Source organism: Pelobates fuscus, chromosome 13 (assembly GCF_036172605.1).
Source record: "Pelobates fuscus isolate aPelFus1 chromosome 13, aPelFus1.pri, whole genome shotgun sequence".
NCBI classification, from domain to species: Eukaryota; Metazoa; Chordata; class Amphibia; order Anura; family Pelobatidae; genus Pelobates; species Pelobates fuscus.
Genome location: NC_086329.1, coordinates 65837930 through 65853817, shown reverse-complemented (window position 1 = coordinate 65853817; position 15888 = coordinate 65837930). Strand labels below are relative to the sequence as shown.

The window sequence follows — 15888 nt, the reverse complement described above, 5'->3', positions numbered from 1 at the left end:
GTGTTATCTTTGATCCTGGCCTCACCTTTGCCCACATATCCATACCTTTCGATTCCACCTTAAAAATATTGCCCGCATTCGCCCCTTTCTCACGCAAGATGCTGCCAAGGAGCTTGTTCATGCTCTGGTAATGTCTTACTGTAATTCAGGGTCTCCCCAAAAGCCGAACTGCCCCTCTACAATTGGCAATGAATGCTGCTGCCAGGCTGATCTTTTTTTTACCCGTCGTTCCTCCCATACCTCGCCCCTCTGTCGATTCTTACACTGGCTTCCTGTATCATATAGTCAAATACTAACCCTTACCTATAAAGCTCTAACCAACTCTAGCCCCTCTTACATTTCTTCCTTGATTCAAAGATATGCCCTTTTCTGCCTCTCCGCTCTGTCGGTAACCTTCACCTGTCCGCACCCTTACTGCTAACTCGCGCTTGCAGGACTTCTCACGGGCGGCTCCCTTCTTTTGGAACAGCTTGCCTACCCAATCACTCTCCCCTAGTCTTCAATTGTTTAAGAAGTCCCTCAAAACACATCTCTTCAGAAATACTTATGAAGGGAAGAGACTGTCTTTTGCTCTTTAAAGAGCCCTACTCCACTCTCACCTCCAGCTCTGCTACTTTTCCACCTTGTTTGGTGGCCTTCACCCTTGCTGCCCTGTTGTGTACTTGTACCCCACCTCATCTAGACTGTAAGCTTGTTTGAGCAGGGTCCTCATCTACCTATTGTTCCTGTGTCACTGTGTAAATGTCTCATGTATTGTAATGCCTCATGTACACGTTTCATAATATTGTAAAGCGCTGCAGAATTAGTTGGCGCTATATAAATACCGACAATAATAATAATAATAATAATACATACAAACACTACGTACATTACACAAACATACAATCTGTATCCACTATATACACTACATCCTTGACACACACACTCTGCATCCACTGTACACATTCTACATCCTCCATACACACACAACATTCAGTACACACACACTTCATCCTTGTGGGTGGACTCAGGATGGGCCCTGTGGGTGAACTTGGGGGGCAGCCCTGTGGGTGGACTCGGTGCAGGGCCCCGAACTTGAGCTGTGTCAGGGGCCCAAAAATTTCTGATGGCAGCCCTGCTTACCGCTGTACCTCCTGAACCAACAGCTGAATATGTCAGTGGAGTTTGGGCTTCAGAGGGGGACCTGGGGAATGTTTGCCCTGAAGCTGGGCAAGCTGGCAGAATGCGTACTTCCGGTACGCAAATAACATTAGGGTAATGGAAGAAAGACTTTCTCCGGCGGATAATATTGCCGGACCAGTATTTCCATAACTACATATAAAGAGACTAAATTATCTGTTTTGGACGTTATATGGACTTCTACATGATGATTCTATAAGACAGAACCTTTCCAGCATCCTACTAGAATGCAGCGGCGCCATCTTGGCTCCGTATGCGTTCCAAGTTGGACCGCACAGACCACCTCCCTGGACTATGCCGCGTCACTTCCGATGTGACGCGTGCGGTCCAGGGTGGTTACAGGAAGCCAGGACCCACGCACACCAGGAAGTAATTGTGTAATTAAACGGTAAATATAAACGGAACACGAGAGGACTCCATCACACGATTGAAGAAGCCCTGGACGGGCGAAACGCGTCAGTGGAACCCTTTTATTGTTACCTATCTTTGTTTTTATACTTTTGTTCAATAAATAGTTAGTTTTATTATACTTTACTTATTTATATATTTTTTTACTTCCTGGCACCATCACATCCTTAGGTGGGGATTGTACCACCCAGGCTGTCCATACTAGAGCAAGTCCTGCTCTAGTAAATGTAAGTACAACACTCGATTTCCTCTTATATGGAATAGTACTTACTTCACCATAGAAGTATCTCTTTGTAATTTTGAGACGACAAGAGACAGCCATACCCACAAAATCCTTAGACGGGGATCAATCCGTCCACGCGCATTGCAGTAGAGCTACAAGTCAGCTCTTATATTATAGTTAATGTGAGTTCTACCATATAGAAGTATCTTACATCTCTCATCAGACATATTGCACTATTGTATATATTTTTTGTTTCTCTTTTTGAGGTTAATTACATGTACTACTACGGAAAGAATTGTGTATGTATATATTAACATACATTTACTGATATACTTGTTTGGGGCGCGTTCTCCCACCATTTCTCTGTAGTATATCCTCTTCTCTACCAGTGTCTTGTATGTCTCTAAGGTTGTCAGTTTTTTTTTTTTTATTTTATAATTCTTTATTTTTGCATGTGCATATAAGTTACAGACAAGCGTGCAGGGCCACGACAGCAACTGCAGGCATATTCATGGCATTTCAATTGAGTGGCATTTTGATACAGCACATTTTTTTTTTTTTACATGCAACAGCAACTTTTGTTACATTCTAGGCATGCATAAAACATTCCTAGGTGCTTCTAGGTTTAGTAATATATGCAGTGGTTTGTCATTGAATTGTTAAGCTCGGACAACAACATTACTCATATTATTAGGATTGGGTAGTCGCTATGAGACCATGTTAGGTTAGATAAACCATGCTAGTGAGGCTGTCGCTTACAAACATGTTACGCATTGTAGTAATAGCTGGAGAAAGTGTGATTGTCACCCTGGTGTTTTGGGGTTCTGCGAGCTACCTCCGTGGGAGAGAGTCGGCATCCCAGTGAGTCCAAGACTTTACATAAATGGGCAGTCCAGTTTTACCCCGATACCTGCTCTGTGGTGTCTGTGTAGTGGTATGTAAGCTTCCTTCAGAGCAGGATTCGGGTTTATCAGAGTGTTATTTTGCTTGTTCACTGCGGTCCTCTGGGGTGTAGCTTGAGCAGGGAGGGCTTGCCGCTCTCGGTCATCTGCAGGTTGGTGTCCGCCATGTTCAGGCTCTGGGGGTATCCGTGGAGATCTGTAGCTCTCCGGGGTATCCTGTCCAAGGCCGAGTTGGAAGCGGGTACAGGGTTAGGTTATTAGTAAAGGTGTCTTGCTGGGCAGATGTCACCCCGGACTGGAATGGTCGACGCTTAGTGACCTATCACCGTGGTGCCGCTGCTGTTACCCGCACCCTCAAAGCTCCTATTGCTTGCGTTGGTGGCATATATGATTGCTGGGATTAGTATGATCATTTCTGCTTCCCTGTGTAGCGGGATCATCTCTTAGGAGCCGTTTTATAAGTAGAGGACACTAGGAGGGGGGTTTTACCTTCATGCAGTCGGCGCACGTGGCGCCCGCCATCTTGGAGGCAGCGATCTGGTTCCCCGGCCTCAGATGCAGGATCTCGCTTATGGTCACCGGGTGAGGACCGGGATCACCCCCATAGGGGGGGGACGGAGCCAGGTCTGAGTCGATCAGTGCTTTTGGCCTGGCTCAGTGGTGCAGGATAGCGAGGCAGCGGCCGTCTGCCTCGCTCACCGCCGGAGAAGGCCCGGGTTATGGCACCGCGTTTCTCTCCCCTGGGGGACTGTAGCTCAGCGAGCCAGCCTCTCCCCAGGTCCATCTGTACCGCGGCACTGGGCGTCGGTGCTGTTGGTTCGCTTTTGGTGAAAAATATGAGGTTTTAGCGTGTTTTTCGTTATATTTTGCCGGAGCCGCTCTGACTTGCGACCGCCCAGGTCGGCGGCCTGGCCCCGCCCCAAGTCAGTTTTATGTGCGGTTTCTAGGTTCCTGATATCTTGGATGAGTTGTGTTATTTGTTTATCCCTCTGTTATTTATGGGTGGAGGCAATTTGGATCAATGTGCCCCTGATCATACTCTTGTGTGCTTCCCATTTGATTGGGTATGAGGAGTAAGGCTGTACATTAATGGAGAAATATTGTTTAAGGTCTGAGGTGATTCAAGTTTGTACCTCGGGGTAATTTAAGAGTGAGTAATTTAGTTTCCACTGGGCCCTTGTTGTGTGTAAGGAAGGGATCTTCCGGAGTGAAGGGAATTGTTTCTTGTTGGGTAGATATACATTTGTAAAGGTAGTCATGGTGTGCCCCACATTACCCTTTAGGAACAGGAATTGACCACTATCATCTGCTCTATGGTCTTTATATGTGAAAGGGAGAAGTGAGTTCAATAGAATTACTACTCCCCTGGATTTTGACCCAGGGTAGTTGCTGAAGTAGTCCTTCGGGTAGTGTTTATTCCCAAATGAGGGCACGGAGTCTTTACGGAAGTGGGTTTCTTGTATAAACACTACCTCTGCTTTGTGTTTGTGGTAGTCGGCAAGGCCTATGTGACATTTTTCGGGAGTATTTAAGCCTTGGGCGTTATGGGAGATGATGGTGATAGACGCCATCTGGGTTTCCTTGGTTTGTGGAGGATTGAGATGGTATACAGGATGACACACAGTGCAAGTTACTCAGTGTTGTCTCTTACTCTGTAGGACTTGGTGTTAGGCTTAGGATGTAGTGGGAACAAAAATATAAGGAAATTTAGAATGACAACTATATACAACAGGTCAGTTCTGAAGCGTGTCCTGGTGTGTGGTTAGTGTATGAACCTAAAAAAGCAATACAGGCTGGTGTCGGCCTCTGTAGTGGTCCAGATACCACAGAGGGCTTAATGAGGTGTGTGAGACACCGCCAATTCTGTGGAGTGCGTGATATATTGTAGGTCAGCTTGTGTGGCTGAGGGATATGCGCGTGGTATGTTAGTGTAATGGGGTGCTGTTGTGTCACAGGATATGTGTGGTTTATATGTAGTTGTTTGTGTTTATACGAAAAGGTGGGTGTGCAGGCACTTTTTGTATGTGTAATAGAACGGTTGTGGAGGCGATTAAGTATGTCTTGGTGGTGTGCCAGCAGGGTCCAAGGGTTAAGGGATAGGCCAAACCTGTAAGCCCTCTTTGTGTGTGTGTGTGTGTGTGTGTGTGTGTGTGTGTTTGTAAGTATGGATTGAGAGCATTCCTTTGTTCATTGTTCCCCAAGACCGGACTTCGTGATCGAGTGCCACTGAATGGTGTCCCACCCTGGTTGATAATATTGGCAGCATTCCCATAGGTCAGCACCTTGAATTTTCCCAAAAGAGTGGTGTATGATCTCTGGGGCGGCATGCATCATACATAGCAATACATTACTGATATTACATTGATGGGCAGGCATACGATGAGTTGAGTCTATCGTCCGGTGTTGCTGTGCTTGTGGGGTAACGGTTCAGCAGTTCAGTGATGCTGGATCTCGTGCTATAGTCTCAGTCAGCGACCTGGGTTAGTAGCCCGTAGCCCCACAAGGCATCCAGTCCCAGAGATACAAGAGTTCAGCCTATCTTGAGTTATTTTGGCCTTTCAGGGTTGCAGTGTCTTTGTGGTCTGGCTGAGGTTCCGGTTGTGTAAGTGTCCATCTCTGGTGTCAGTCCCATGGAATTATAACGGGAACTCTGCTCAGTCCATGCGGATGGCAGACTTGGTTCAGTCTAGAGGGTTGTGGTGGCTGAGGTCCTCTTGGGGTGCCCCATCTTTGCTCACAGCTTCCTCCGTATTCGCTTTTGTGCCTGCTAAACCCAGAGCTGAGTTAGCATGCGGCCGTTCCGCCCGGCAGTTGGCCACGCCCCTAGGCCTTCCATTTTTTTATCTGGTTACGTAGAGTGTAGGCACAAGTCTTTTTTTTTTTTCCACTCTGTCTCTTATAAATAAACTTTGACATCTTGAGCACATTAGCTTTGTAATTACCAGTTGTTAATCAGTATGCCGGGTGCTATATATCTCAACTAGTAATTAGCTCAAGTGCTTTCCCTGGGTGTTAGGCCATCCGTATCCCTGAACACACATGCTCTAGTGAATGGCGGCCATTTTGTCTCACGAACGCAGGCAGTTGTACATGGTTGTACATTACTGTATAATGATACTTTGCTATGAATCTAAGAATAAGAGAGCGCAATAAACAATTTTTAAAATCTCGAATATATTTTAAAAAAATATATAGAATGTATATATCCCAAAGGCAGCTAAACACATAAGAAATTACCTTTAAACTTTCAACTCAATAAACATTTAATAGAAAGTGACAGAATAATCTTCTAATCGAATATGGAGAAAACATAGAAAATGTATACACATATATAATCAGTGAGGAAAACTAAAATAAGATCAATCACTTTAAGATGCAACAATAAAAGCTTTGTGTAGAGTAGGTCTAGTTAATGATACCGTCCGATCCTCTTGTCTTCCACATGCTGGCTGAACGTTCAAGCCGAAGAATAATATTGTGTGCCCGGGAGGACGCCGGGATTGGAGTCTGCTACTGTTACCAAGCTCTCCATTTCTCTCACCGCCTGCACTTCAACGCGTTTCGGCCGTACTTGCAGGCTTTCTCAAGATAGTGAATTAGTGATAATTCAAAGCTCTTTTATATGCTCCTGTTAGTTGGTTTAAAGTGCCATATTAACTAAACTGTCCCATGTGGGTTTTCCATGAAAAGTCCTCCACTTTTTCCTTTAATAAAAAAAGGAAAAGGAAATATAATAAAAACAAATAAATAATGTACAACATACTAACAACAACTATATTTATAATAAATAGATCACATAAAAACGAATTTAAAAAGAAAATCTGAAAGAATTTATCTGGTGTTTAAAAACAACTAGTGTAAATGGACTGCCTTAGAATCCATAAAGAACTTTTGTAAAAAAAGGGACTTATACATACACATTCCATATAAAAATTAATATGAAATAACAAATATGGTTTCACTGTAGGAGGTTTCATGTGAAAGTTAGTATGATAATATAATTTTAAAAAATGGTGTTCAAAATTAATCAATTTGTATATGCATCCATAAATCAAATGTCATTCCAATAGGAGTTCTATTAGAAAAAGAATAAATGGAACCTTAGCCTCTCGGCTGATTCTTTTTAAATCCAATAGACTGTAATAATGTAAACTATAGTATATAATATAAATTAAATATCCTCATCTCGCAAGTTTAGAAAAAACAACAATATATTTAGACCAATAAAGAATTCTTAATTGAAAGAAAAAAGATCACTAGTTACAAGAAATTTTCTTCACTATATGTTAAAAGGTCTCCATTACTTAGGCATATATTTACCTCTGCATATGCATCCCAATGTCAAAAACCAAGATCTCTAGTTGAATTCATAGAATGCTTGACAATTTTAGTTCTGCATTCAGACCAAAAGGTGCTGTTTTCAATTTAAAAACCCATGACATTTCTTGATGTGTCAGCTTTTTGATTAGTTCACCCCCTCTCCATGGAATATTAATTCTTTCAATCCCACAAAATTGCAAATTTACTGGATTACCTGCATGGTGTTCTAAATAGTGTTTCGATGGAGAGAGTTTTTCAAATTTTCTCTTGATGTTGTAAACATGTTTATTTAATCTAACCTTAAGCATTCTCTTTGTTTGGCCTACATATTGTATTCCACAAGGGCAACTTAAAAGATACATAATTTGCTTAGAATGACAAGTTATACATTCTTGTATGTCAAAAAAATGTTAGTGACAAAAGATTGAAAACTTTTGGTTTTACCATATGGGGGACCCGTTACTTAACAGATACTACAGTTGCCACATTTAAAAAAAATAATTTTTCTGAATTTATAAAAGGGTGTTTTTGGTTTTGGTTGTCAGTAACTATGTGCTAGTTTGTCTTTAATAGTTGACGCCCCCCTAAACACTATTTTTGGTTTATCCGATAAAAATGTGGCTAAAAGAGGGTCCTGTCTTAAAAGGTGACACGATTTGAACAGTTATGTTCCACACACTCAATATCAAAAAAGGTTCTATCTACCATGTACAAACTGGCTCAAGAGTCCCAGATTCCTGGACTTCCTAATTGCACCACGATTTGGTCAGGAGAATTACAAATAGACATCTCACGATAACAATGGCATTCTATTTTACATATAGCCCACAAGTCGTCCTCATCCACTACAGCCCAAGAAAGTAACTATAAACGCATCACCAGATGGCACTACACTCCAGCGTTAATTCGCAAGATACACAATACAAACACAGATAGCTGCTGGAGATGTCAACATACGGAAGCTCACCACTCACACATCTGGTGGCAATGCCCACAAATAGCAAAGTTCTGGGATAGAATACACGTTCTAATACAGACGATTCTCCAAAAAAAAAAAAATCCCTTTGAAACCTCAACACTTCATATTCATGCTCACTCCTCAGGGTTTCCGAAGGAGGGAAACCGATCTATTCAATCATCTAGTTATGGCAGCAGCACAACTCATACCCAAATACTGGAAACAAGCGCAGATCCTATCAATTAGGGAATGGATATTGAGAGTAGAAGACACTAAACAGTTAGAGGAACTAACGTATGCCAAATCAAAAAACTTTAAAATATTGTCCCACGTCTGGGAACCCTGGAACAACTTTCTAAAAAATGAGCCCTCAACAAGTAGCTGAGGCATGAGATCCAGTAGACCCGATATGACCTGCTAAGACCTTTACATACCATAGTCACGTATCCCAGATCTGGTAGTTCACAGAAGTAACTAGGGTCCTAACTTAACAATCCTGAGACCAAAACCTAATCTCCCTACCCCACACAGAAACCGTCTCATATCTTATCATTAGAGCACAGAACTACATTGGGCAGTTTTCAACTATGACGTTTGTTTCAGATTATCCCCAATATACTGGTAATAACCCATATCCGTATACTCTTATCAGTAAGTGTACTTACATAGAAAAGTTTTATCTTGACGAAACGTTGCATATGTTCAATGTCTGCAAATCAAGCTCTCCACTTATTATGTTTATTTCATTTTTGTTAAAACAACAGTACTATGTCATATGGTGTAACCAGAGGTGGCTCTCTAATTAGGCGGTTTAGGCAGCCGCCTAAGGCCTCGCGCTGGCGGGGGCCTCGCGGCCGCCTAAACCGCCTGTTGGCAGAGTGTGTCAGGTCCTCTGTCACTGACCGAGGACCTGACACCAGGAGGGGGCCCGGCGGCTTGCCCGGTATGCCGCCGGGTGCGAGGCCCCTCCTGGATTCCCGGCCACCATCGCAGACACTGGTCTGCAGCTCCGCAGTGTGCAGAGCTGCGGACCATGTGACTCCCGAGAATTGGCAAATCAGAGCGTTGCCGCGGGTTACCACGGCAACGCTCTGAAATCTCGCGAGACTGCACGGTCTGCAGCTCTGCGGAGCTGCAGACCGGGAGCAGTGGCCACCGGACCACCAGGGAGCCCACTGGACCACCAGGGAAAGGTAGGCTCTCCCTCACCATCACCCCCCACCAGCCTCGCCATCACCCCCCACCCCCCTCACCATCACCCCCCACCACCCTCACCATCACCCACCACCCTCAGCCTCACCATCAACCCCCACCACCCTCACCATCACCCCCCACCACCCTCAGCCTCACCATCACCCCCACCACCCTCAGCCTCACCATCACCCTCCACCACCCTCAGCCTCACCCACCACCACCCTCACCCCCACCACCCTCAGCCTCACCCCCACCACCCTCAGCCTCACCCCCACCACCCTCACCATCACCCCCACCACCCTCAGCCTCACCATCACCCCCACCACCCTCACCCTCACCATCACCCCCCCACCACCCTCACCATCACCCCCCACCACCCTCACCATCACCCCCCACCACCCTCACCATCACCCCCCACCACCCTCAGCCTCACCCCCCACCCCCCTCAGCATCACCCCCCCACCACCTTCAGCCTCACCCCACTCACCATCACCCCCTCCTCACATCACCCCCCTCTCACTCTCACATTACCCCCTCTCACTCTCACATTACCCCCTCTCACTCTCACATTACCCCCTCTCACTCTCACATTACCCCCTCTCACTCTCACATTACCCCCTCTCACTCTCACATTACCCCCTCTCACTCTCACATTACCCCCTCTCACTCTCACATTACCCCCTCTCACTCTCACATTACCCCCCTCACTCTCACATTACCCCCCTAACTCTCACATTACCCCCCTCACTCTCACATTACCCCCCTCACTCTCACATTACCCTCACTCTCACATTACCCTCACTCTCACATTACCCTCACTCTCACATTACCCTCACTCTCACATTACCCTCACTCCCACATTACCCCCTCTCACTCTCACATTACCCCCTCTCACTCTCACATTACTCCTTCTCACTCTCACATTACTCCTTCTCACTCTCACATTACTCCTTCTCACTCTCACATTACTCCTTCTCACTCTCACATTACTCCTTCTCACTCTCACATTACTCCTTCTCACTCTCACATTACCCTCACTCTCACATTACCCTCACTCCCACATTACCCCCTCTCACTCTCACATTACTCCTTCTCACTCTCACATTACTCCTTCTCACTCTCACATTACTCCTTCTCACTCTCACATTACTCCTTCTCACTCTCACATTACTCCTTCTCACTCTCACATTACCCTCACTCTCACATTACCCTCACTCTCACATTACCCTCACTCTCACATTACCCTCACTCTCACATTACCCTCACTCTCACATTACCCTCACTCTCACATTACCCTCACTCTCACATTACCCTCACTCTCACATTACCCTCACTCTCACATTACCCTCACTCTCACATTACCCTCACTCTCACATTACCCTCACTCTCACATTCCCCCTCACTCTCACTCTCACATTACCCCCCTCTCACTCTCACATTACCATCACCCTCCTCCCTCTCACATTACCATCACCCCCCTCCCTCTCACATTACCATCATCCCCCTCCCTCTCATATTACCATCACCCCCCGCTCCCTCTCACCATCGCACCCGCTCTCCCTCTCACCATCGCACCCCCTCTCCCTCTCACCATCGCACCTCCTCTCCCTCTCACCATCACCCCCACACCATCACCCGTCTCTCCCTCTCACCATAACCCCCCCCTATACACACAACACACTTCAAGCAGCTACCCCATACACATAGGGTCTCAGACAAAAATGCAAACATGCTCACAGAGACATACATTCACACACACAAGGATACTCTCTGTCAGACACACTCTCAGGCACATACACAGGTAGACAGAGCATCAATGTGTATATGTGACACTTTTTTGTTAGTGGGGCCTCATGTTTGCATTTCGCCTAAGGCCTCATAAAGTCTAGAGCCGCCTCTGGGTGTAACCTTGCACATTTTCAATGTCTTTACAATTAATATTGTACGTCTACATATGTTTATGAAAAATAAAAAACTTTAAAAATCAAAAAAACTGATTCCTCTCTTGCAACTGTCACTAGTCTAATACTATCCTTACCTTTTGTGTCACTTAACCCCACTCCCTCTAGCATGTAAGCTCATTAACCCCCCTGTGTCCAACTTGTCTGGTTACAACTACTTGTCCATTCATCCACCCATTGGAAAGCGCTGCGGAATTTGATGGCGCTATATAAATAATAACATAATAATAATAACATAATATTTTATAGATATATTTTGTATGATCTGAAGTAGTCGGAACAAGCAATTTAAAAGGACGCTAAGAAGCCTCTGCACACTACTACCGATTGAGGAAGCCCCTGGTACGGGGCAAAACACGTTTCGGACTATATCAGGCACTATATAGTCCAATTTGGCTACATTGGACTTTGGACTGATTTAGCCCTATAGTCTGTGTTTTATTTATTTATACCGATTTTTTTTTTTTTTTTTTTTTATTGGTTTTACTGCATATTTTGGATCAATAAAGCTCTTTGTGAAGAAATCCTGCCTGCACAGATCAGCTGTATTCTTATGCTGCTGGGGAAATCACAAGAACATCTAGAAGACGGATTGTATGTATTGTACTTTTGTATTTTTTAGAGTAGTTTAAGGGGTCCCCACTCAGGTGGTTTATAGCATTCTTTGCTATCACATTCATTTACCTCTATTCACTGTATATATTTTATTTTCATTGTCTGTGTATTTTGTGTTAATTATTGATTCATGTTAATGACTTTCACTTAAGTGAATTATTGTTTGACCTTTTCCTTGACATTACTTGCTATATATACACTTATGTTTGTTCTGTGGTGTTAGCTTAAAAAAAAGATCTCTTAGAAGGTCGAAACGTTGCTGCCTTTTTTTTTCATTAAATCTGCCTGCAGCTTTAACACTCAGAGTGCCTGGGAATTTCTTTGTTGCCTCTAACTTCATAAGACATTTTAGTGTTAGTCGATATAAAGTGCGTAGTTTTTGATTTTATACTCTGATCTGTGTTTCTAAATACCGTACATCTATTACATTTTTTTTTTAAAAAAAAAAGCGTTGGCTTGTGGTAAGAAAGATGAGAAATGGCTGGTTTAAGTCCTAGTGTAGTTTGTGGTCAGAATAGATGTGAAAAATGGGGCACCTCTAAAAACGATGTTAGCCTTATCTGGAATAAAATCCTTTAAAATATCATCTTGTTTTAAAATGTGCCAATGTTTATTAATGATATTTCTCACAATATTACTTTTGATTATTAAAATTAAAAATGACTGGCATAAAAGTTGAGTTCTTATTATCTTTAACCTTATAGTCTAAGAGGTCTGATTTGTTTGTTTGGTAGATTGACGTTAAACTTCTGTTCAGGTTATCTGCTGAATATTTTTTATCAATACATTTTTCTTTAAGGTTCTGGGCTTGTTCTTTAAAATCTACTTCGCGTGAACAGTTCCTTCTGAGATGTAAAGATTTACTCTTGTGTATTCTGTCTAACCATAGTCTATAGTGACAGCTTGTTTTATCAATGATAGTATTGGTACAGACCTTTTTTTAAAAAAAGTTATCGTATGAATGACAGCTGTATAAAAATTTGTAAGTCTAAAAAGTTAATAAAATGTTATTTTTATTATATTTATCTTATTTTACATTTATTTGCATTTTAGGTCTCTTATCCTATCCCATGTTTTAAGTGAATCTACCTATTTAAGGCAACTTATGTTGGTTATAATGTTCTCACCAGTGTCTTTTTAGAGTGGCGCTAATCCTCTGCACTTTTATTTTATTTCTTATTGCCTATTATAAGTGTCATGTATTGTCTCACAACTTTTTTGAGGCTTTGTTGCAATACTGCTTTTACAATAGAAGTCTATTTAAAACAAATTTATATTTCCTATTAATTTTTTTTTTTTTAAATCACTAAGACAAATTAAGCCTGCAGGAAGAGGAGCTGCAGGCTAAAGTTCCCGTGCCTTCGCTGTACCTCCAGGGATTGCAATGTCTCCACTTTCCCCCTTTATTCCCTTTTTAAAAAAAACAAAATATATAAACTTTGTTCCCTTATGAAACCCATATAGCGGGGCCGGCTTTGCGTGGAAGATGAAAGGATCTCCCCTGTCGGCCTTGGCATATGGGCAATGAGATGGGGCCCCTATGATTGTGGGGGCCCCGGACAACTGCCCAGCATGCACATGCGTAAAGACGGCCCTGACAAGTGGATGATAATGCTGTGGTGGCCACCCAGATGGGAAGAGGGGTTCCGCCGCCAGAAGACGTTCTTTTCTCCCCTAGTGGAATGGATGGATGCTGTAATGCAGAGCAGGAACATCTCTTCCAAGAGCTTGTGATTTAGCACTCCAAGCAGAAGGGAAACAGCTGTTATAGCTTTCTCCCACAAACATGAGACGAGGCTCTATGCTGTGGGACAACTGGTTTTAATGGGGCCACACACGGCCTTTTATGTCAATCCCAATGCAAGGGGCACTCCCCTCTGGACCTAAGAGTTGACTACAGTAAAAACAAACACACGATTACATTGGCTCTCAAGTCCAGGACACTCCCATGCAAAATAAGATAATCTATCCCATGTGCCTGGGAGATAATTGAGTCAGGAACTGTATTAACTCAATTATCTCCAGGTACAGAGAACACACATTTTACCCCCAAAGTACCCCCAAAACCCATTAAAAGCCCACAATACAATACAATACATCCCCTGATAGCCCCAATCTGGGTGACCAACATATCCAAAAATCACCCATATCGGTTCAGGGGTTCGGGATTTCCATGGAGGTCTTATTTTGACCGACCGCACATGAGGCTCCTGCCCAAAATAGTTTCATGAAATCAGGCTGTGCGGTTGGTCTCTTTCGGCACTACTCAATATACCAAAATACCGAACATAGCGGTTCGTGAATAGGTTCAGTCTATGTCTCTTGTTCGGGAGCTTGCTCCCACTGAAGCCTTTCAATTCCCATATGTTTAGCCGAACGTCGATGGCAGGGACGTTCTAGCGGTGTTCATGCTGTTGAGTGTCCGATTTGGTTTCCATGCATTCGACACCCAAACACCACTCAGTGTGTTCGTGGCTAAAGATTGCTGCCGCCACCTGTTCATATCCTGAACGGCAACCACCCAGCTGACCGCTTACTACGCTTGCGGTTTTAGAAGTGTTAATGAGGTGACAGATGTTAATGAGTGGCACACTCCACATATCTAGTCTAGTCATTCGGTAGTTTGTTCGGTAGGTAAATTAAAAAAAAAAATGAAGGAGAATACAATGTACTGTATTCATAGGGGATTGAAACAAAGGGATTACAATCCAGGGACAGGGTGGTCTGTCACAAATGCCATCTCAGGGTTTTAGAAAAATGTATGTCTCTAGAAATTATTTAAGAGGCTGCATTCATGCATCTAACAGAAACTAGTCAAGAGATTGTATTTTCTGCCTCTAGTAATACAGAATATCTGCTTTTACAGTGGACAGCATCGGGATTAGTGGTGAGCTGAAATTCAAACTTAAAGATGTACTCATTCAACAGCAGCAGTTCACCCTTGGGCGTACTTTGGGAAAAGGTAAGTTCTAAACAGGGTAAGAATATATGCATTTTTCTAAGGTAGAAATAGACCATCTGCTGCCCATTATTAATTGGTTAGGGTCCTCCAGTGTGGTTTATAGCTGGTATTTCTGCAGGTTTCTCCAGAGGCATCTGGGTGTGGTATTTATGGGACTTGCATTTAAACTTTTTGGACATTCATGAAATGTTATTGCTGACTTATGAATGCATGTTTTTTAATGCTATACTTTTGTAAGATTTTTTTCAACATTTCTTTGTATCTATTTCATTGAATTTGTCTGGATATTTTTGCTAATCAGGAGAGTTTGGCTCTGTGCGGGAAGCTCAGCTGAAGCTGGAAGATGGTTCCCTTCAAAAAGTCGCTGTAAAGATGCTAAAGAGTAAGTAGACAGTCGCACGGATGTCTTCAGCATTTGCCACTCAACATTAAATACACCGGCTCCTATACCAAACTGACCCATAGATGTAATCTTGTTAGTGTTTGCTGGGCACCTTTATATGCCATAGATCTGTGGTATTAAGCTTTGCTCAAGCTCTTATCATTCACTGGGTTTCAAAGGGAGTTTGTGTTAAGTTCCAAATCTGTCCCTCTACAACCAGACACTACTAGAAATATATAAATGCTAGATTGGATTAGAACTTGCATTGGATTTATTGCATGTGGTTTTTATTTTAGTTTTTTTTTAATAAAAAAATGCTTGCCAATTTCTGTGTTTTTTTTAATTTCTAAACACATCAAACCTTGATATATTTCTTATTAAACTGTATCTCTTTATCTCAAAATAATTTTAAAACCTTTGACTTTTTACTTCTTTTTATTGTACATATTACATGTCTGTACCTTTAATCTGATATATCTAGTACATTAAAAACCAAAGGAAAAAAGTTATCTGCGCACTAGCCCAAATCCCTATGCATATTTAAATAAATTGAGGTTATTTAGTAACTCCAATGGCCATGAGCAGGGCCGTCTTTAATAACGATTGGACCTTGGGCAAGCATTTGCTTGGGCTGCCTGGGCCCTGCCGCCCTCGCCCCTCCCTGGTATGCAATCACGGCATCCATCCCAACGCAGTGGCGGTACTAAAGTAGAATGCATTTTATTGGGACCCCCAATTGCAAGGTTGGACTAAAGGTACAACCCCATCTGTCGTGCAACTCTAA

At 43.1% G+C, this 15888-nt stretch overlaps 1 protein-coding gene across 1 annotated transcript in view; it reads left to right on the top strand.

The window, feature by feature from the left end:
• TYRO3 (TYRO3 protein tyrosine kinase) overlaps positions 1 to 15888 on the top strand; it is a 926976-nt gene that overhangs the window by 630759 nt on the left and 280329 nt on the right. Inside the window, exons 12-13 of the mRNA XM_063440254.1 lie at positions 14627 to 14722; positions 15024 to 15104. Coding sequence (XP_063296324.1) covers positions 14627 to 14722; positions 15024 to 15104 — 177 coding nt within the window. The remainder of the gene's footprint in view (positions 1 to 14626; positions 14723 to 15023; positions 15105 to 15888) is intronic.